At 37.4% G+C, this 20713-nt stretch overlaps 2 protein-coding genes across 7 annotated transcripts; both read left to right on the top strand.

The window, feature by feature from the left end:
• The first annotated feature begins 4411 nt into the window (after nt 1–4411).
• LOC143303186 (uncharacterized) lies at nt 4412–12008 on the top strand. 4 transcript variants are annotated; one of them, XR_013059262.1, is made up of 5 exons: nt 4412–6472; nt 6548–6619; nt 6698–7499; nt 10837–10949; nt 11446–12008. XR_013059262.1 is itself a non-coding variant. In XM_076621701.1 (4 exons), exons 1-4 carry the CDS (start codon nt 9227–9229, stop codon nt 11476–11478), a joined length of 411 nt encoding a protein of 136 aa, XP_076477816.1. In that variant the 5' UTR covers nt 9105–9226; the 3' UTR covers nt 11479–12008. The 4 variants fall into 4 exon arrangements, 2 of the variants coding, with proteins under 2 accessions (XP_076477816.1, XP_076477817.1); XM_076621701.1 differs by lacking the exons at nt 4412–6472; nt 6548–6619; nt 6698–7499 and adding exons at nt 9105–9242; nt 9443–9691; XR_013059263.1 differs by lacking the exons at nt 4412–6472; nt 6548–6619; nt 6698–7499 and adding an exon at nt 9427–9691 and having other exon boundaries at nt 11446–11544; nt 11655–12008.
• Nucleotides 12009–12448: 440 nt separating this feature from the next.
• LOC143303187 (uncharacterized) lies at nt 12449–19435 on the top strand. Of its 3 annotated transcripts, none has more exons than XM_076621704.1 (7): nt 12449–12535; nt 12717–12836; nt 13210–13255; nt 13318–13406; nt 13843–18670; nt 18746–18817; nt 18896–19435. In XM_076621704.1, exons 1-5 carry the CDS (start codon nt 12520–12522, stop codon nt 13947–13949), a joined length of 378 nt encoding a protein of 125 aa, XP_076477819.1. In that variant the 5' UTR covers nt 12449–12519; the 3' UTR covers nt 13950–18670; nt 18746–18817; nt 18896–19435. The 3 variants fall into 3 exon arrangements, with proteins under 3 accessions (XP_076477819.1, XP_076477820.1, XP_076477818.1); XM_076621705.1 differs by having other exon boundaries at nt 13519–18670; XM_076621703.1 differs by lacking the exons at nt 12449–12535; nt 12717–12836; nt 13210–13255; nt 13318–13406 and having other exon boundaries at nt 16948–18670; nt 18896–19408.
• The last annotated feature ends 1278 nt before the right edge of the window (nt 19436–20713 follow it).

Raw genomic sequence — 20713 nt, 5'->3', positions numbered from 1 at the left:
GACGATAAATGGCCGTAACTTCCTTCCCGTTGGAGATATTTCGACGTTTAAGCGCTCGTTGAACTCCATTTCACAGTGCTAATGCAATGCACAACCATTTAAGCGTCGAAACGAGCGAAATATCTCGCAAATCGCGAAAATTTCGATTTTTTGGACGATAAATGGCCGTAACTTCCTTCCCGTTGGAGATATTTCGACGTTTAAGCGCTCGTTGAACTCCATTTCACAGTGCTAATGCAATGCACAACCATTTAAGCGTCGAAACGAGCGAAATATCTCGCAAATTGCGAAAATTTCGATTTTTTGGACGATAAATGGCCGTAACTTCCTTCCCGTTGGAGATATTTAAACGTTTAAGCGCTCGTTGTACTCCATTTCACAGTGCTAATGCAATGCACAACCATTTAAGCGTCGAAACGAGCGAAATATCTCGCAAATCGCGAAAATTTCGATTTTTTGGACGATAAATGGCCGTAACTTCCTTCCCGTTGGAGATATTTCGACCTTTAAGCGCTCGTTGAACTCCATTTCACAGTGCTAATGCAATGCACAACCATTTAAGCGTCGAAACGAGCGAAATATCTCGCAAATCGCGAAAATTTCGATTTTTTGGACGATAAATGGCCGTAACTTCCTTCCCGTTGGAGATATTTCGACGTTTAAGCGCTCGTTGAACTCCATTTCACAGTGCTAATGCAATGCACAACCATTTAAGCGTCGAAACGAGCGAAATATCTCGCAAATCGCGAAAATTTCGATTTTTTGGACGATAAATGGCCGTAACTTCCTTCCCGTTGGAGATATTTCGACGTTTAAGCGCTCGTTGAACTCCATTTCACAGTGCTAATGCAATGCACAACCATTTAAGCGTCGAAACGAGCGAAATATCTCGCAAATCGCGAAAATTTCGATTTTTTGGACGATAAATGGCCGTAACTTCCTTCCCGTTGGAGATATTTCGACGTTTAAGCGCTCGTTGAACTCCATTTCACAGTGCTAATGCAATGCACAACCATTTAAGCGTCGAAACGAGCGAAATATCTCGCAAATCGCGAAAATATCGATTTTTTGGACGATAAATGGCCGTAACTTCCTTCCCGTTGGAGATATTTCGACGTTTAAGCGCTCGTTGTACTCCATTTCACAGTGCTAATGCAATGCACAACCATTTAAGCGTCGAAACGAGCGAAATATCTCGCAAATTGCGAAAATTTCGATTTTTTGGACGATAAATGGCCGTAACTTCCTTCCCATTGGAGATATTTAAACGTTTAAGCGCTCGTTGTACTCCATTTCACAGTGCTAATGCAATGCACAACCATTTAAGCGTCGAAACGAGCGAAATATCTCGCAAATCGCGAAAATTTCGATTTTTTGGACGATAAATGGCCGTAACTTCCTTCCCGTTGGAGATATTTCGACGTTTAAGCGCTCGTTGAACTCCATTTCACAGTGCTAATGCAATGCACAACCATTTAAGCGTCGAAACGAGCGAAATATCTCGCAAATCGCGAAAATTTCGATTTTTTGGACGATAAATGGCCGTAACTTCCTTCCCGTTGGAGATATTTCGACGTTTAAGCGCTCGTTGAACTCCATTTCACAGTGCTAATGCAATGCACAACCATTTAAGCGTCGAAACGAGCGAAATATCTCGCAAATTGCGAAAATTTCGATTTTTTGGACGATAAATGGCCGTAACTTCCTTCCCGTTGGAGATATTTAAACGTTTAAGCGCTCGTTGTACTCCATTTCACAGTGCTAATGCAATGCACAACCATTTAAGCGTCGAAACGAGCGAAATATCTCGCAAATCGCGAAAATTTCGATTTTTTGGACGATAAATGGCCGTAACTTCCTTCCCGTTGGAGATATTTCGACGTTTAAGCGCTCGTTGAACTCCATTTCACAGTGCTAATGCAATGCACAACCATTTAAGCGTCGAAACGAGCGAAATATCCCGCAAATCGCGAAAATTTCGATGTTTTGGACGATAAATGGCCGTAACTTCCTTCCCGTTGGAGATATTTCGACGTTTAAGCGCTCGTTGAACTCCATTTCACAGTGCTAATGCAATGCACAACCATTTAAGCGTCGAAACGAGCGAAATATCTCGCAAATCGCGAAAATTTCGATTTTTTGGACGATAAATGGCCGTAACTTCCTTCCCGTTGGAGATATTTCGACGTTTAAGCGCTCGTTGAACTCAATTTCACAGTGCTAATGCAATGCACAACCATTTAAGCGTCGAAACGAGCGAAATATCTCGCAAATCGCGAAAATTTCGATTTTTTGGACGATAAATGGCCGTAACTTCCTTCCCGTTGGAGATATTTCGACGTTTAAGCGCTCGTTGAACTCCATTTCACAGTGCTAATGCAATGCACAACCATTTAAGCGTCGAAACGAGCGAAATATCTCGCAAATTGCGAAAATTTCGATTTTTTGGACGATAAATGGCCGTAACTTCCTTCCCGTTGGAGATATTTAAACGTTTAAGCGCTCGTTGTACTCCATTTCACAGTGCTAATGCAATGCACAACCATTTAAGCGTCGAAACGAGCGAAATATCTCGCAAATCGCGAAAATTTCGATTTTTTGGACGATAAATGGCCGTAACTTCCTTCCCGTTGGAGATATTTCGACCTTTAAGCGCTCGTTGAACTCCATTTCACAGTGCTAATGCAATGCACAACCATTTAAGCGTCGAAACGAGCGAAATATCTCGCAAATCGCGAAAATTTCGATTTTTTGGACGATAAATGGCCGTAACTTCCTTCCCGTTGGAGATATTTCGACGTTTAAGCGCTCGTTGAAATCCATTTCACAGTGCTAATGCAATGCACAACCATTTAAGCGTCGAAACGAGCGAAATATCTCGCAAATCGCGAAGATTTCGATTTTTTGGACGATAAATGGCCGTAACTTCCTTCCCGTTGGAGATATTTCGACGTTTAAGCGCTCGTTGAACTCCATTTCACAGTGCTAATGCAATGCACAACCATTTAAGCGTCGAAACGAGCGAAATATCTCGCAAATCGCGAAAATTTCGATTTTTTGGACGATAAATGGCCGTAACTTCCTTCCCGTTGGAGATATTTCGACGTTTAAGCGCTCGTTGAACTCCATTTCACAGTGCTAATGCAATGCACAACCATTTAAGCGTCGAAACGAGCGAAATATCTCGCAAATTGCGAAAATTTCGATTTTTTGGACGATAAATGGCCGTAACTTCCTTCCCGTTGGAGATATTTAAACGTTTAAGCGCTCGTTGTACTCCATTTCACAGTGCTAATGCAATGCACAACCATTTAAGCGTCGAAACGAGCGAAATATCTCGCAAATCGCGAAAATTTCGATTTTTTGGACGATAAATGGCCGTAACTTCCTTCCCGTTGGAGATATTTCGACCTTTAAGCGCTCGTTGAACTCCATTTCACAGTGCTAATGCAATGCACAACCATTTAAGCGTCGAAACGAGCGAAATATCTCGCAAATCGCGAAAATTTCGATTTTTTGGACGATAAATGGCCGTAACTTCCTTCCCGTTGGAGATATTTCGACGTTTAAGCGCTCGTTGAACTCCATTTCACAGTGCTAATGCAATGCACAACCATTTAAGCGTCGAAACGAGCGAAATATCTCGCAAATCGCGAAAATTTCGATTTTTTGGACGATAAATGGCCGTAACTTCCTTCCCGTTGGAGATATTTCGACGTATAAGCGCTCGTTGAACTCCATTTCACAGTGCTAATGCAATGCACAACCATTTAAGCGTCGAAACGAGCGAAATATCTCGCAAATCGCGAAAACTTCGATTTTTTGGACGATAAATGGCCGTAACTTCCTTCCCGTTGGAGATATTTCGACGTTTAAGCGCTCGTTGAACTCCATTTCACAGTGCTAATGCAATGCACAACCATTTAAGCGTCGAAACAAGCGAAATATCTCGCAAATCGCGAAAATTTCGATTTTTTGGACGATAAATGGCCGTAACTTCCTTCCCGTTGGAGATATTTCGACGTTTAAGCGCTCGTTGAACTCCATTTCACAGTGCTAATGCAATGCACAACCATTTAAGCGTCGAAACGAGCGAAATATCTCGCAAATCGCGAAAATTTCGATTTTTTGGACGATAAATGGCCGTAACTTCCTTCCCGTTGGAGATATTTCGACGTTTAAGCGCTCGTTGAACTCCACTTCACAGTGCTAATGCAATGCACAACCATTTAAGCGTCGTAACAAGCAAAATATCTCGCAAATCGCGAAGATTTCGTTTATTTTGACGAAAAATAGCCGTCATTTCGTTCCTGTTGGTGATATTTCGGCGTTTAAGCGCTGTTACGTATCTATTTGTTTAAATCGATCAAATCTAAAGTTAAATTTTACTGAAAAATTTTTTTTTTATAGTTTGAGTTTTGAATTTAATCGGAAGGGAAATAAATTGAAATGATATTATTGTGTATTTAATACTGATTTAGATTTCTAATTAATACGGTAGTTGCTGCCACCAGAAATAGTCTAAGGACTATTTCAAAATATTTTATTTTTATTATTTTCTTTTACGCTTAATGGGTAGCGTTAACTGACGCTTAATGCAACTGGTAAACGAATTCCACTTTTCGGCTAACCTGCTATGCGCAGGGATACTAGCACGGGAGAGGATTAAAGCTGGGTAGAATAAATATTTTTCCTCGTTGAACGGATTTTTATTTGAATGTAAAATGGCTTAGGTTATTATATATATATTTTATTAGCTAGATAATATATATTTTAGCGTTGCTGGATTGGATAGGAATGTGAGATTTTTGGTTGTTTTATATAAATTTATTTTTACGTTTGACTTCTTCTTCTCTTTTAATTTCGCTGTAGTAGTTTGCCGTTAGGACCGAAACTCAATTCATTTACTACGATGGATTTTGTCACCACGATTTTCTTGCCTTTTGAGTTTAATAATCGGGGATGATTCTAACGATCCTCTCTGTGTGGGACTCGTGTGATTTCGCAAGCCTTGCCCAAAGACGGGTAATATTTTACCAACAGTGGGAGGAGGAATGCGAAGATCGATGGGTGTTTTCGATAAGCGAAAACACCGTTTGCACAAGCCAACACAGCGAACGATCCTTTGGTTAAATTCTCGAAGGGAAATTGTTCTGTTATATCTCTCTTACAATCGCATGCAATGATGGCAAGAATATCAGTTAATAGCAATGCCGGTATTGTTCTTAATTTTCGATTGACCCCGACGATGTATTTAATAGTCCTTTCTGTGCGGGACTTGTGTGATTTCGCAAGCCTTGCCCAAAGGCGGGTAATATTTTACCAACAATGGGAGGAGGAATGCGAAGATCAGTGGATGTTTCAGTAGTTGAAAACACCGTTCGCACAAGCCGACACAGCGGACAACTCTTTTGTTAAAAGTTTAAACAATGATTCTATCTTCAAAACCGTTCACGAAAATAAAACGAAATCGATGATAGGAAGTTCTAATTCAATTCTCGAGGGCAACGAGATTACCAGAGAAGAAGGAAATTTTCAAAATTAATTTTCTTACCTTGAGGAGTAGGTGCTGTCTGGTGCCATTGCCTCAGCCGCTCCGGTGGTCGTCGAAGTTTTGTTGGGTTTATTATTTGAACTCGAATATAGTTTACTATCAACTCTTACTTTATTTATCTATTTTAATACAGACTGAGCAATTCACTTAGCTGGATTAATACCGCAATTACAATGCGCGTTTGTGTTTAAACGATGAAATGAGGACTTCAAAGATAAAATTTTCTTTTTACTTAGTCGCGACTCTCTTTTCTTGACCGAAAAAATTAAGACCCCGAAACGCAAAATACTATACAAAATTTCTAAACGCAGTGACGAGCGCAATAACGAACGTAGTAATAAATTAATAATGGGCCGTAATAACAAACGATCACAAGAATTATGAACAAACTAATGAGCGAAGAATAATGAGCCGTAAGGAATGAACACTATAAAAAATGAACGAACGCAAATTATAAGAAGAATGGACACTATAATAATGAACAAAGAATAATGAACCGTAATAAGAATGTTCACCAGAATAATAATGAGCGCTGCGCTATGTTGCTACGCTTATTTATAATGCCATCCCCCACGGGGTGGTGGTCCACTGGGGGTACGCTTCCGTGGGAATCGGGATGTTGCAGTTTGGGCTTCTTGGAATCGTACGTGACAAAATGCAAATTCCATATTTCGACTTAGTTTTTATCAGTCCTGTGTTCCGCTGAGCTAGCGTCTAGGAGATTTGAAGCATTCCACGCTGATCTAGTCCTTTCCACGAGAAACTTCCACGTGCTGTACCGTGGGAATTACCGGTGTTCTTCGGCGCGTGGAAGGGCTGGTGGCTGCAGCATCATTATCATTTCAATGTTTACTGGGTAAACACACGCAACTCCGCTGCTCTCCCATAACAAGGACCTCCTCCTTCGAGTTGTTTTGCGTAAGTTTGGATGTTTGCATATTAAGGTTGTTTTTGTGATTTTGATTGTTTTTTCCTTTTTTGCTATTTCCCTAGGCTTCGGTGATCGACGTTCGAACAATGTTTGCGGAGTCGTTTCCATCAGAGGTTCCTTTCCAGACTTCCCTGGTACGTATTTAGTCTTGTTCTTAGTCCGCTTGATTCGTCCTGTTTCGTTTTATTTAAAATATACCGTGTTGTTCTCAGCCCAAGCGAAAGAGGGATTCCGAAGAACCCTTGGGCGACTCGGGAGGACCAATCAAACGCATGTGGCCCTGTGATAAACCACGAGTATCAGAGTGGTTGGAGGAACTATTCAACATTGGTGCCGAGGCCGTGTCGAAATTGGGCTTTGACGATTTGGTTACTTTCGACGAGAATTTCTTCGATGCAGAGACCGTCGTATTGGAGAGGGAACCCCCTCTGGTTGAAATCGTTGATACCGATCGTTGCGTGAAAGTTCGTTTTGCGAATGAAATTCCCGAAGAGGTTTTGGAGGCACATCTTCGTCACCATGCTTCTGGGAGAAAGGGAATTTCCCCTGTTGTGCGCTATTGGTGTAGGCGTGAGTTCAGCGAACTTTATCCCGGAGCTCCTTGCTTCGATTTTGATTTAGTGTAGCTGCTTCAATTTCGTTGGTTCGCTGTTTGATGTTCCTTATTATTATTAATTTTTTGATGTATTTTGTTTTGTGTTCAATATATATATATATATTTTGAATGTGATAGTGTTAGGTTATCTATTTTACGTTTGTTATTTTTTTCAATTTTATATTTCCCCCCTTTTAATTAATTATATATATATATTTTTTTTTTACATTTGTAGTTGCGCATAGAATTTATTAAAGAAAAGTGTTAACAATGTGTTTTCATGATTTGTTTCTCGCGCCTGACTTTCATTAATCCCTAATATTCCTGTCGCCATGACGCGTGTAAATCCAACATGGCTGCTCATAAATGTCATCAGTAAAGTTTTTAGTGACGGGTCTTTAGTTTTGTTTGATATCGAAGTAATTTTTCGTCTGTCGCTCGTTTTTCCTTATTCTACCGCAATTAGAACATTTATTTATTAATATTGTTTTAAAGTGACAATAGTATAATATGTATATATATATATATATATGTTTATGTTGTGTGTCACTTCAATATGGCTAATGTTTTGTAATTCTTCGATTGCGTTATTTATTGTTTTGAGTAGCTTATTTTATAGAGTATTCGATAATATAAAACATATGCACTCACACATACATATATATATATATATATATATATATATATATATACACGTATTTATATGTATATTTCTCTCGTTCATGTAGTGTCCGTACGAAATGAAATGTTAATTATTTATTTTATATTAATTTCTTTTAATAAGATAGAACACGCACACGCACACGTATATATGTATATATTTCTGGCAAAGTGATTTTCATTTAGATTCTTTTGTGATATAGTGTTGTGTATTTGAGGTTATGTGTCAATCATTTGATTTCATATATACATATATATTTTGTATTGTGACAACATAGTATTGAAGGTTTTGTTTCTAGATTATTGTGCGTTTTATGTGTGTTTACATATTTGTGCTTGATGACAGAATTTCTGTAAGCAATTCCTCAAGTCGTTGCGGTGTTAATTATTTTGAGCGTTTGGCCTGTCGACAGGTTGTCGCTTGGTCCCAAGTGTTGCGTTGTGTGTTCTATTTCTTTTGTAGATTATTAATAGTGGTTTTAGTTTAGAAAATAGATTATTTATATGTTTATATAGAGACATGCATGTTTCATAATGTAGTTCTTATTTTATAATGCTTTACCGGCATGTAGGCTAGTTTTAAGTATGTATTTCAGATTGTAGAATGCACATAGATTAGTAGTAGTTTAGAATATAGATTTTTATATGTTTATATAGAGACATGCATGTTTCGTAGCGTAGTTCTTATTTTATAACTCTTTACCGGAACGTAGGCTAGTTTTAAGTATGTTTCTGTTTAATAGAATGCGCACACATATATATATGTTTCTGACAATGTAACTTTTATTTCTTTAATAATGCAATATTGTATGTTTTATGTATTCGTTAGACTATTAGTTTTTAACTTCGTATATACTTATATTTCATAAATTGATAATATTGTATTTGTTGCATAGTATTATAAGCACTAACACTAATATTTACTAGTTTATTACATATCTAGCATATATGTTTATACTTATATGTAACTCTCCAAGTTGATTGATTAAAATATATTTATATATACATGTATTTCTGGCGCTTCAATTATTTCCCTTTTTGTAGTTATTCTTATTTCCTGGTTTATTTGTTTGGTTCGTAACTCGTTCAATCCGTTAGCTGGTTTTATTTATTTTATTTTATACTGGTTGGATTTATTAGTCGCCCTCGCTTTGTTAATCCTTCCTTTAGTTTCGTAGCGCCGTGTGTTCGTTTGTGCATTCAAATCTTTATTCGCGTGTTTTGTATAGAATGGTTTTCTTGTTCTTGTTACGGCGCGTGCGGAGCGCGGGACGTGACATCCCCGCCCTTGGAGTTCAAATTTCCAAAGGAAATTTGACTGATGGTATCTCTGAGTTCGCTCAAGGCGGACGTAGATGTCGTTGGTAGTTGAGTGACTACCGGTGTTATCGATATCCCTTGAGGCTGTGCTGTTTGATCATCGATATTTCGTCTTCTTTTGAGGTATAGTAGCGGGTGGGTGACTGAGCCGCATATTGCTCCTAATATGGCGATTCACATTCGTAAGTTTCACGTAACTGGTATCCGTGTGCGGCTATATCTATTATCGTTTTGATTAGTTTAAATATTGCGAGTATTCCAAATATTGCTGCACTGACAGTTCCAAATTCCATAAAACCAGTCCATAAGCTTGATACGGTATTTTTCGCTATTGTCGTTAATGTGTTTTCGTCCATCATTCCCAGGATGTTTACTGTTCCAGGGACGATTGTTTTTCCTGTTGCTCCTCTGGCCAATGTGTTCAAAACTGCAGATTTTTCTGCCGGGAACATGACGTGGTCCCGTAGTGCATCGAGGTCTTTTTGGGTATATATTCCGCTCGTGGCCAACGACGATGGTGCTGAATATTGCCACGTTTGGCGTACGTCCGGGCGGAGTTCCTGTGGTGCAATTGTTTCCATGGGTTTTGGTACGAATTTGTGCCAGAGTCCGTCGATATTGTATAGCGTAGGTAGTACCGCGCTACATTCTCTGTGGTTTCCGTGTTGCGTTAGGATGTGTGTTTTTGGCGTTAAAAATGCGGTGCGATTCCCTTGCCAAACGGGTAGCTCCGAGTAGCATTCTGTTGTATGTCGTACTTTTACTTGTACCGGAATGCATTTGACTATGTGGACTGCTTCTCCTGCGATCAGGGCCATGTGTCCTGGGGTTTTGGATATGGTATATGCAAATTCATCGGGCAGTAAGATTGCTAAGCTTAAAGCATTTTCTATTAGTTTCTTCTGTGTGGTACATCTTTGTGTCAGTATATCATGGTACAATGTTGTCATTTGTCGTTTAATATGTTTCTCTACGTAAATGAATTTTGAGTTGACGTATGCGAATATGTCCAAGTTTTCGACTGCTGTCTTGCTTTTGGAGATAAACGTATTTTCTCTTGTTGTTTCAACTATTTGGGGTGTTCGGTGGATAGTAGGGTATATCCACACAGTGGCTGTTCTCCGGTTTTAGTCAGTGCAAATGTTACTTCTTGCGTTGTTAGTGCGTAAACTGGTTGTGCTGATTCTCTGTTGGTTTTTATTTCCTGGATCTTTGTAGCAATTCCTTCATATAGCACATCGTACTGATCAAATTTGCATGGTGAGGGTGGTTGTGGTTGCCAATAAGTGTATCCGTCTTCAGCGTCTAGACAGTTTCCTTCGCTAAAGGTACATACTGTTCCTGATTTCAGTAGAATTTTGTTCGCCTCGATCCGTACTGGCACAACTGCTGATTTTAAACTTATCCTTACTGTTGCTTGTACGACGACCTTTTCCCAGCTCCCGTATGGGTCTACATACTGTGTTCCCTGGCAGCTGTCGTCGTCTGTTAGCTTGCCGGCTAGGACAAGCGACCTTGTTTCTGTTGCATTATCTTTTAGGCCAACTATAAGGTTTTGTGGTCCGAGTGAAAACGTGCCGTCTTGGTGCATCCTTGCACATTGTTGGTCGGTTGTTTCATGGAGGTATTCGGCGAATCCGTTATGCACTGCCGACGTGTGAGAGTGCATGCCACAGTAATATACAATTCGAGTTATTTGCACCTTGCATTGCCTTACGTTGGTAAATTCAAATTCTGAGAGTTGAAGTAGTTGTATATAAATATCTTGGGTTTCAGTCATTGTAGGCTGTATGCTGCAGTCCCCGATGGAGTTTAGAGAGATAGTGGTAACGTTGAGGTGGTTGCCATTGCAGTCATATCCTACCAGGCCGTATGCTATTTTGATGAGGGTAAGTACGATGACCAGGCGATTCATCTTCCTATTAACAATTTATTAAATTGTTTCTTACTCTCGAGTTTATTAGAAATAAGAATAATCTTTTATTATTATTAATATATATAAAAAAAAATTTATATTTATATGTTTTTTTTTTTTTTTGTTAAAACTTATTATCGGTGAAAATAAATACCATGAATGTTACCTGGGTTATAATTATATACGTATATGCATACGTATTGGTAAGTAATATAGATGAGATTTGTTTTATCGTTATAAATATATAAGTATATATTATCTATAGGAATAGATATTACAATTATAGCTTGTCTTTGAATATATATATATGTGCGTGTAATGGTAAATATGACGACTTATTTTACGAGTCACTCGGATTATCAATGGAAGTGAGTGTCATAGATATCGCCTACTTTACAACATGCGTGCATATATATATTGGTAAACATAAGTGAAAATTATATGCATAATTATAAATGTCGTTTGTTTAGGTGGATAGCATCAGTATTTGGTCTTGTGCGTAGCATACAAGTACTTTATAGTTCTACGGCGCGGATTGCTATTCCTTGAACTAAAAAGTTTCTTTCAAGGTGAGTTAGATTAGTGTAAACGATCATGCATTGGAGGCATGATATAGCGGGTTGTAGGTCCGCTAGGTTTATATCACACATACGACAGTATGATATTCGTGTTCTTGCAGATACTCCGCATATGAAATGAGTGGGTGGGTCGTCACATAGGTCCTGGTGGTCTGGATCTAAGTTATCGAAACAGTCTTGACAAAGATGACCGTTATCTAAATGGTAGACAGAACGTATCAACCGAACACAGAGGCAAGACTGAACATCCTCCATCGCTTCCAGATCGAATGCGGGTACGGGCCCGTCTGAGTCCTCTATGTTAGGGTTGATGAACTCGCCACCTGTTCTGGACATACATATGAAAACAGTTAATATATATATTTTATAATTTTTTATAAGTTTTGTTCGGACCTATCCCTTTGTACAAATACTGTATCCCTGTATGTGGTATAATATATAATATGTTATGGTTATGTTAGTTGTTGTTTATTATATATATTTTCCTTATCTCTCTCTTTTTTTTCTTTTTTTTTTATTATTTCTTTTTTGTGTTCAGTACCTAGCATTGCTATTATAATGCTGTATTACATTGTGTTGGCTATTATTTGTGTTGGGGTGCGTATGTGTGGGGTGCGTGCGACGAATTTTCAACATGGTCGCTTGCGTGTATCGTTTGTTTAATGTCAACAGTAGCGTGTTGTTGAAATAGTTAATTTGTTAATCATTATAGTTTATTTTGTAGTGTTTCTGTAATATTGTTTGTGTTTCATGATATTGTGTGTGTCAATACCGTGTGCTATCTTAATGCGATAGCATAGATTGTGTTGTTTTCGAATTTCGATAGTCATTGTTTTGATTATACGTGACTCGCATTTATATAAATCTTGTTTAATTTAGTTAATGTTTTTTTTCTTTTTTTTTTGTGTATTGTGTTACCAGATATTTTGTGTAACGTAACTTTATTCCTTTGCACCGAGTTCAGTCATGTTGTTAATATTTAGTTAGTCTATCTTGATTAATTTCTAACCTATTCCTGTGTTTATTAACCTTTCTTATTTTCCCTATTAATTTATTATTGCATGTACTTGCTATTTGCTATTATTTTGTGTATGATATGAGTTAGTTCCCTTATTAGTGATTAAAACCTACTTGTTAGATTAACATTGTCTGTAATTCTTCAGATTCTACTCTTCCGATGCTGCATCACTTACCTAGATCATTCCCACATCACCTGATTCTTCGATATGCCTTGGATACTTACTACGGTTGTCTTCAATCGTCTTATATCTGTGGCCATAAAGGTACTGTTTAGTTTATTTAGTTTAATATGTGTATAATGCATTGTGTGTGCGACCGCTATTGTGTATTACAAAATCCACTTCTACATGTTAGATATAATAATATAACAATACTACGTAGATTAATACATAATAAGATATCCTTTTACTTTCAATTAATCTATCTTAATTATTTTCTAACCACTTTCTACACTTATCAGCTATTTTATTTCTTCTTGTTAATCTGCGACATTCATGCATGTACACTTCCTTGTATGGTGATTAATTGTTCACGAGGTAAGTTGCACTTCCACTGTTTTAGTTATTCGTTGAACTAACACGTTTTACATTCAAACAGTAATCGGAGCATTTGTAATAAACTTCTTTTTCTTTTCAGGTTTCCGCCATCTGTGTTGTTCGACGAACAGTGCCATGCTTCCATAGTATTGTTATAACATTTAGTACTGTTGTATTTTGCATTAAGGCAGTTGAAGTTATTTTTCAGCTGGCTGTTGTACATGGTGTTTCGCAAACCGAGATCCATAACCTATTTTGCACGTAAACCTTCTCGTATGATGATTACTTGTTCACAAGGTAACTTTCACTTTCAATTTTAATTCAACTTTTAATTTTTATTGAATCAACACGTTGTATATTCAAACAATAATTGGAGTACACCAGATAATTTTCCTTTTTTTTCTTTTAGGTTTTCGCTATCTGTATTATTCGACGAACAATGTCACACTTCCTTTTGATTTATCCATAATATAGTTATAACACTTAGTAACCTTGTATTTTGTACTGAGACAATTGAGACTAATTTATTCACTTATTTTAGGTAGCTGTCATACATTATGTTCCGCGAACAACGATCCATAACCTATACTTACACGTACACTTTCTTGTTTGTTGATCACTTGTTCGCAAGGTAACTTTCACTTTCACTCTTTTAATTATTTATTGAATCAACACGTTTTATATTCAAACAATAATTAGAGTACATATAATAATTTTTCCTTTTCTCTTTTAGGTGTTCGATATCTGTATTATTCGACGAACAGCACTACAACATACACTACTGCACTACGTTGCCCACTGAAATCACTTTATTCATTGCTTATTTCGGTTATGCGCTAGTTTTAGCTTGTTTAAGTGCACTGTTCGCGGAATCCCTTTTACTTCAATCTTGACGTTCTGGTTCTGCAAAATTTCTAGCACCTTGTATGGTCCAGTATATTGATCGGAGAATTTTCCTTTACTAGGTTCTTTTAGTAGATATATCGAATCTCCTGTTTTAAAATCTTGAGGGTTAATTCGTCGATCGTTAGTCTTAGTTTGGATTTTATCAAATTTTCTCTTGCCATTCGTTGTACAGTGTTAATTTTATTGAACAGATCTTCGAGATATTCTGCGCATGTTGGTTCCGTGTTCTCTTCGATTGTTACTTCACCAATAGGTTCTCTGGCTAGATGTCCGAAACTAATTTGTGCGGGGAGAATTTCGTTCCTTTCCTTCATTTTAGTTTTTATTTTACGCCAAGACACAGGTTTACTGACATTGATCCAATTATCCAATTGCTTGCTAATAGCATTTAAGATACAAATTTTTGAGAGTGCCGCAGCCATATTAACCCAAAAATATTTTGTATATAGTATAGTGTGATACCATCCATATTTTCCTGGGGGAATCATAAGATCAGCACTACTTACTATGTTACCTACGTCAAATATTAGATGTAGTAACCAATAAAGTATTTTTAATCCAATTATAATCCAATGGCTAGCATATTTATTCAAGTTTTTATATATATCTTCGACTGGTGATTCCCTGTTTTCTCCCTTTTGATTTCTTTGAGCTCGTTGAACTTGCGTTTCTTCAGCTTGAAAATGTTTAGAATCCTTTTCCTTAGTTACCCTTGTTTCTTCTTCATTTATTTTATTCGCAGCACCTTTATTTTTCTCTACCTTTTCAGGATGAATAGTTTTACTGGAAGTGCTTATTATAATTAAATTATTATTTATTTGTATGGAACGTTTAGGAATATTTTTGGTAGATTTGGAATTATTCTTTAAATTTTTATTACAAACCTTTTTGCTTATAGATTCTGTTTTGGATTTAGGGATAGCTATATTTTTATTTTCTATAGTGTGATCTTCCTTGCAATTTAATGATTTGGCTTTGAGTTCGATAAAGTTTCCTTCTGATGGTTTTATAGAAGTTTTTGAGAGAGATGCACTCACTATCTCTTTTCCTATTATGGTTGAAACATTCACGAAATTCGTGGAGTCTTGCTTTTGTATCTTTGCCAAGTTGAACGTGGAGAGGCGATTTGCACTTCCCAGCGGGTCCAATATCTCTGTGAAGTTAGGCAGTGGATAAGCATTGCCTGTCGTCTCGTCGTTCAATTTCCTAGTTTCTGCTTTGTCTGAAAGTTCTTTGGCACTAATATTATTTATCTTGTTTGGTAACTCAGAAAATTTCTCACTCATGATCCTGTCTATGGCACCGTGCGTCCTTTTATTATTTAACGTGACATTATCCCTTATCACAGCAACGGAATGGTGTTTGCATTGAAAAGTTGATTGGTTGAAATGATCAGCATCTCTCTTTTGATTTAGATCTCTATCGAGGTATTTATTTATGCGTTTTTCTTCCCAAGTTATTGCTCTTGTTTCTTTCCTGACATTTTCTTCTATTCCCGGGTTGTTTAGATGTTTCTGCGACGGCGGTACAAATCTCCAGTCCTGGCGGATGTTTACAGTATAGATACTATTGTATGGTGGATGAGCGTTGTTTTGGTTATAATTATCCGAAGGTGTCGGACGTTGGTATCGAATTCTATTGTTCACTTGTTTTAATTCTCGTGTTGCTTTCACGGCTTAGCGGTACGCATCGTCCAAGGATTGGTATCCTGCTATCTTTACTCGTAAATACACCTCGTTTGGGAGCCCCTTAACGAAAGCTTCCCTCGTGTCTCGATCTATCCTATCTTGAAATACGGTGCCGTACTCGTACCTTTCCCCGTTCATTATCGCCAGCCTGAGATCTTTGACGCGTTCTATGTAGTCCAAAATATCTTCTCCCGGTCGTTGAAATATTGTAGCTAATTCCCCTTTATATTCGTTAACCGTTTTTCCCGGACCGAACATATCTTTTAATTTATTCCCGAAATCGTTTAAACTTATTACTTCTGTGTCTTCTACGGCGAGAAACGCGTGTCCGCGAAGCTTATTCGTTAATAATTTTACTAACTGAGATTCTTGATGCCTAGGAACCATGTTTCGTGCACGCTCGCATGCTCTTAAAAATCGAAATACCGAGGGTCGATGTCCGTCGAACACTGGTACTGTCTCTATTGTATCTTTTAACTTAATTGATTGGGGATTAACTTCTATCGGTATTGTCGCTTGGGAAATTATCGGCGATGATACGGGTGTCTTGATTTCCTTTTTTATTTTCAGTGAACGCACATCGTCTTGTAATTTATTCATTGTTGTACTCATGTCGCGAAAATTCGCATCCCATGCTTTAAGTTTTTCCGATAACATCAAGATCATGCCTTTGTCCAACGATTCTAATTTAGTCGACATTATTTCTTAGGTATATACTTTATCGATAATCGTGACAACTTTAATCCCTTGTGGAGCGAATCGAACCGTTTAAACCAACTTTAATCCTCCGTGGAGCGTATCCCACCGCTGCCACCAAAAATTTATTACTTTACTCTGTTACGTATCTATTTGTTTAAATCGATCAAATCTAAAGTTAAATTTTACTGAAAAATTTTTTTTTATGGTTTGAGTTTTGAATTTAATCGGAAGGGAAATAAATTGAAATGATATTATTTTGTATTTAATACTGATTTACATTTCTAATTAATACGGTAGTTGCTGTCACCAGAAATAGTCTAAGGACTATTTCAAAATATTTTATTTTTATTATTTTCTTTTACGCTTAATGGGTAGCGTTAACTGTCGCTTAATGCAACTGGTAAACGAATTCCACTTTTCGGCTAACCTGCTATGCGCAGGGATACTAGCACGGGAGAGGATTAAAGCTGGGTACAATAAATATTTTTCCTCGTTGAACGGATTTTTATTTGAATGTAAAATGGCTTAGGTTATTATATATATATTTTATTAGCTAGATAATATATATTTTAGCGTTGCTGGATTGGATAGGAATGTGAGATTTTTCGTTGTTTTATATAAATTTATTTTTACGTTTGACTTCTTCTTCTCTTTTAATTTCGCTGTAGTAGTTTGCCGTTAGGACCGAAACTCAATTCATTTACTACGATGGATTTTGTCACCACGATTTTCTTGCCTTTTGAGTTTAATAATCGGGGATGATTCTAACGATCCTCTCTGTGTGGGACTCGTGTGATTTCGCAAGCCTTGCCCAAAGACGGGTAATATTTTACCAACAGTGGGAGGAGGAATGCGAAGATCGATGGGTGTTTTCGATAAGCGAAAACACCGTTTGCACAAGCCAACACAGCGAACGATCCTTTGGTTAAATTCTCGAAGGGAAATTGTTCTGTTATATCTCTCTTACAATCGCATGCAATGATGGCAAGAATATCAGTTAATAGCAATGCCGGTATTGTTCTTAATTTTCGATTGACCCCGACGATGTATTTAATAGTCCTTTCTGTGCGGGACTTGTGTGATTTCGCAAGCCTTGCCCAAAGACGGGTAATATTTTACCAACAATGGGAGGAGGAATGCGAAGATCAGTGGATGTTTCAGTAGTTGAAAACACCGTTCGCACAAGCCGACACAGCGGACAACTCTTTTGTTAAAAGTTTAAACAATGATTCTATCTTCAAAACCGTTCACGAAAATAAATCGATATCGATGATAGGAAGTTCTAATTCAATTCTCGAGGGCAACGAGATTACCAGAGAAGAAGGAAGTTTTCAAAATTAATTTTCTTACCTTGAGGAGTAGGTGCTGTCTGGTGCCATTGCCTCAGCCGCTCCGGTGGTCGTCGAAGTTTTGTTGAGTTTATTATTTGAACTCGAATATAGTTTACTATCAACTCTTACTTTATTTATCTATTTTAATACAGACTGAGCAATTCACTTAGCTGGATTAATACCGCAATTACAATGCGCGTTTGTGTTTAAACGATGAAATGAGGACTTCAAAGATAAAATTTTCTTTTTACTTAGTCGCGACTCTCTTTTCTTGACCGAAAAAATTAAGACCCCGAAACGCAAAATACTATACAAAATTTCTAAACGCAGTGACGAGCGCAATAACGAACGTAGTAATAAATTAATAATGGGCCGTAATAACAAACGATCACAAGAATTATGAACAAACTAATGAGCGAAGAATAATGAGCCGTAAGGAATGAACACTATAAAAAATGAACGAACGCAAATTATAAGAAGAATGGACACTATAATAATGAACAAAGAATAATGAACCGTAATAAGAATGTTCACCAGAATAATAATGAGCGCTGCGCTATGTTGCTACGCTTATTTATAATGCCATCCCCCACGGGGTGGTGGTCCACTGGGGGTACGCTTCCGTGGGAATCGGGATGTTGCAGTTTGGGCTTCTTGGAATCGTACGTGACAAAATGCAAATTCCATATTTCGACTTAGTTTTTATCAGTCCTGTGTTCCGCTGAGCTAGCGTCTAGGAGATTTGAAGCATTCCACGCTGATCTAGTCCTTTCCACGAGAAACTTCCACGTGCTGTACCGTGGGAATTACCGGTGTTCTTCGGCGCGTGGAAGGGCTGGTGGCTGCAGCATCATTATCATTTCAATGTTTACTGGGTAAACACACGCAACTCCGCTGCTCTCCCATAACAAGGACCTCCTCCTTCGAGTTGTTTTGCGTAAGTTTGGATGTTTGCATATTAAGGTTGTTTTTGTGATTTTGATTGTTTTTTCCTTTTTTGCTATTTCCCTAGGCTTCGGTGATCGACGTTCGAACAATGTTTGCGGAGTCGTTTCCATCAGAGGTTCCTTTCCAGACTTCCCTGGTACGTATTTAGTCTTGTTCTTAGTCCGCTTGATTCGTCCTGTTTCGTTTTATTTAAAATATACCGTGTTGTTCTCAGCCCAAGCGAAAGAGGGATTCCGAAGAACCCTTGGGCGACTCGGGAGGACCAATCAAACGCATGCGGCCCTGTGATAAACCACGAGTATCAGAGTGGTTGGAGGAACTATTCAACATTGGTGCCGAGGCCGTGTCGAAATTGGGCTTTGACGATTTGGTTACTTTCGACGAGAATTTCTTCGATGCAGAGACCGTCGTATTGGAGAGGGAACCCCCTCTGGTTGAAATCGTTGATACCGATCGTTGCGTGAAAGTTCGTTTTGCGAATGAAATTCCCGAAGAGGTTTTGGAGGCACATCTTCGTCACCATGCTTCTGGGAGAAAGGGAATTTCCCCTGTTGTGCGCTATTGGTGTAGGCGTGAGTTCAGCGAACTTTATCCCGGAGCTCCTTGCTTCGATTTTGATTTAGTGTAGCTGCTTCAATTTCGTTGGTTCGCTGTTTGATGTTCCTTATTATTATTAATTTTTTGATGTATTTTGTTTTGTGTTCAATATATATATATATATTTTGAATGTGATAGTGTTAGGTTATCTATTTTACGTTTGTTATTTTTTTCCATTTTATATTTCCCCCCTTTTAATTAATTATATATATATATTTTTTTTTACATTTGTAGTTGCGCATAGAATTTATTAAAGAAAAGTGTTAACAATGTGTTTTCATGATTTGTTTCTCGCGCCTGACTTCCATTAATCCCTAATATTCCTGTCGCCATGACGCGTGTAAATCCAACATGGCTGCTCATAAATGTCATCAGTAAAGTTTTTAGTGACGGGTCTTTAGTTTTGTTTGATATCGAAGTAATTTTTCGTCTGTCGCTCGTTTTTCCTTATTCTACCGCAATTAGAACATTTATTTATTAATATTGTTTTAAAGTGACAATAGTATAATATGTATATATATATATATGTTTATGTTGTGTGTCACTTCAATATGGCTAATGTTTTGTAATTCTTCGATTGCGTTATTTGTTGTTTTGAGTAGTTTATTTTATAGAGTATTCGATAATATAAATATATATATATATATATATATATATATATATATATATATATACGTATTCATATGCATATTTCTCTTGGCAGTGTAGTATTCATACGATTTATAACTCTTTACCGGAACGTAGGCTAGTTTTAAGTATGTTTCTGTTTAATAGAATGCGCACACATATATATATGTTTCTGACAATGTAACTTTTATTTCTTTAATAATGCAATATTGTATGTTTTATGTATTCGTTAGACTATTAGTTTTTAACTTCGTATATACTTATATTTCATAAATTGATAATATTGTATTTGTTGCATAGTATTATAAGCACTAACACTAATATTTACTAGTTTATTACATATCTAGCATATATGTTTATACTTATATGTAACTCTCCAAGTTGATTGATTAAAATATATTTATATATACATGTATTTCTGGCGCTTCAATTATTTCCCTTTTTGTAGTTATTCTTATTTCCTGGTTTATTTGTTTGGTTCGTAACTCGTTCAATCCGTTAGCTGGTTTTATTTATTTTATTTTATACTGGTTGGATTTATTAGTCGCCCTCGCTTTGTTAATCCTTCCTTTAGTTTCGTAGCGCCGTGTGTTCGTTTGTGCATTCAAATCTTTATTCGCGTGTTTTGTATAGAATGGTTTTCTTGTTCTTGTTACGGCGCGTGCGGAGCGCGGGACGTGACATCCCCGCCCTTGGAGTTCAAATTTCCAAAGGAAATTTGACTGATGGTATCTCTGAGTTCGCTCAAGGCGGACGTAGATGTCGTTGGTAGTTGAGTGACTACCGGTGTTATCGATATCCCTTGAGG

The sequence above is a fragment of the Bombus vancouverensis genome, chromosome 9 (assembly GCF_051014615.1).
Source record: "Bombus vancouverensis nearcticus chromosome 9, iyBomVanc1_principal, whole genome shotgun sequence".
Taxonomy (NCBI): domain Eukaryota; kingdom Metazoa; phylum Arthropoda; class Insecta; order Hymenoptera; family Apidae; genus Bombus; species Bombus vancouverensis.
Note: the sequence above shows the minus strand (reverse complement) of the source record. Positions and strands in the feature narration are given on the sequence as shown.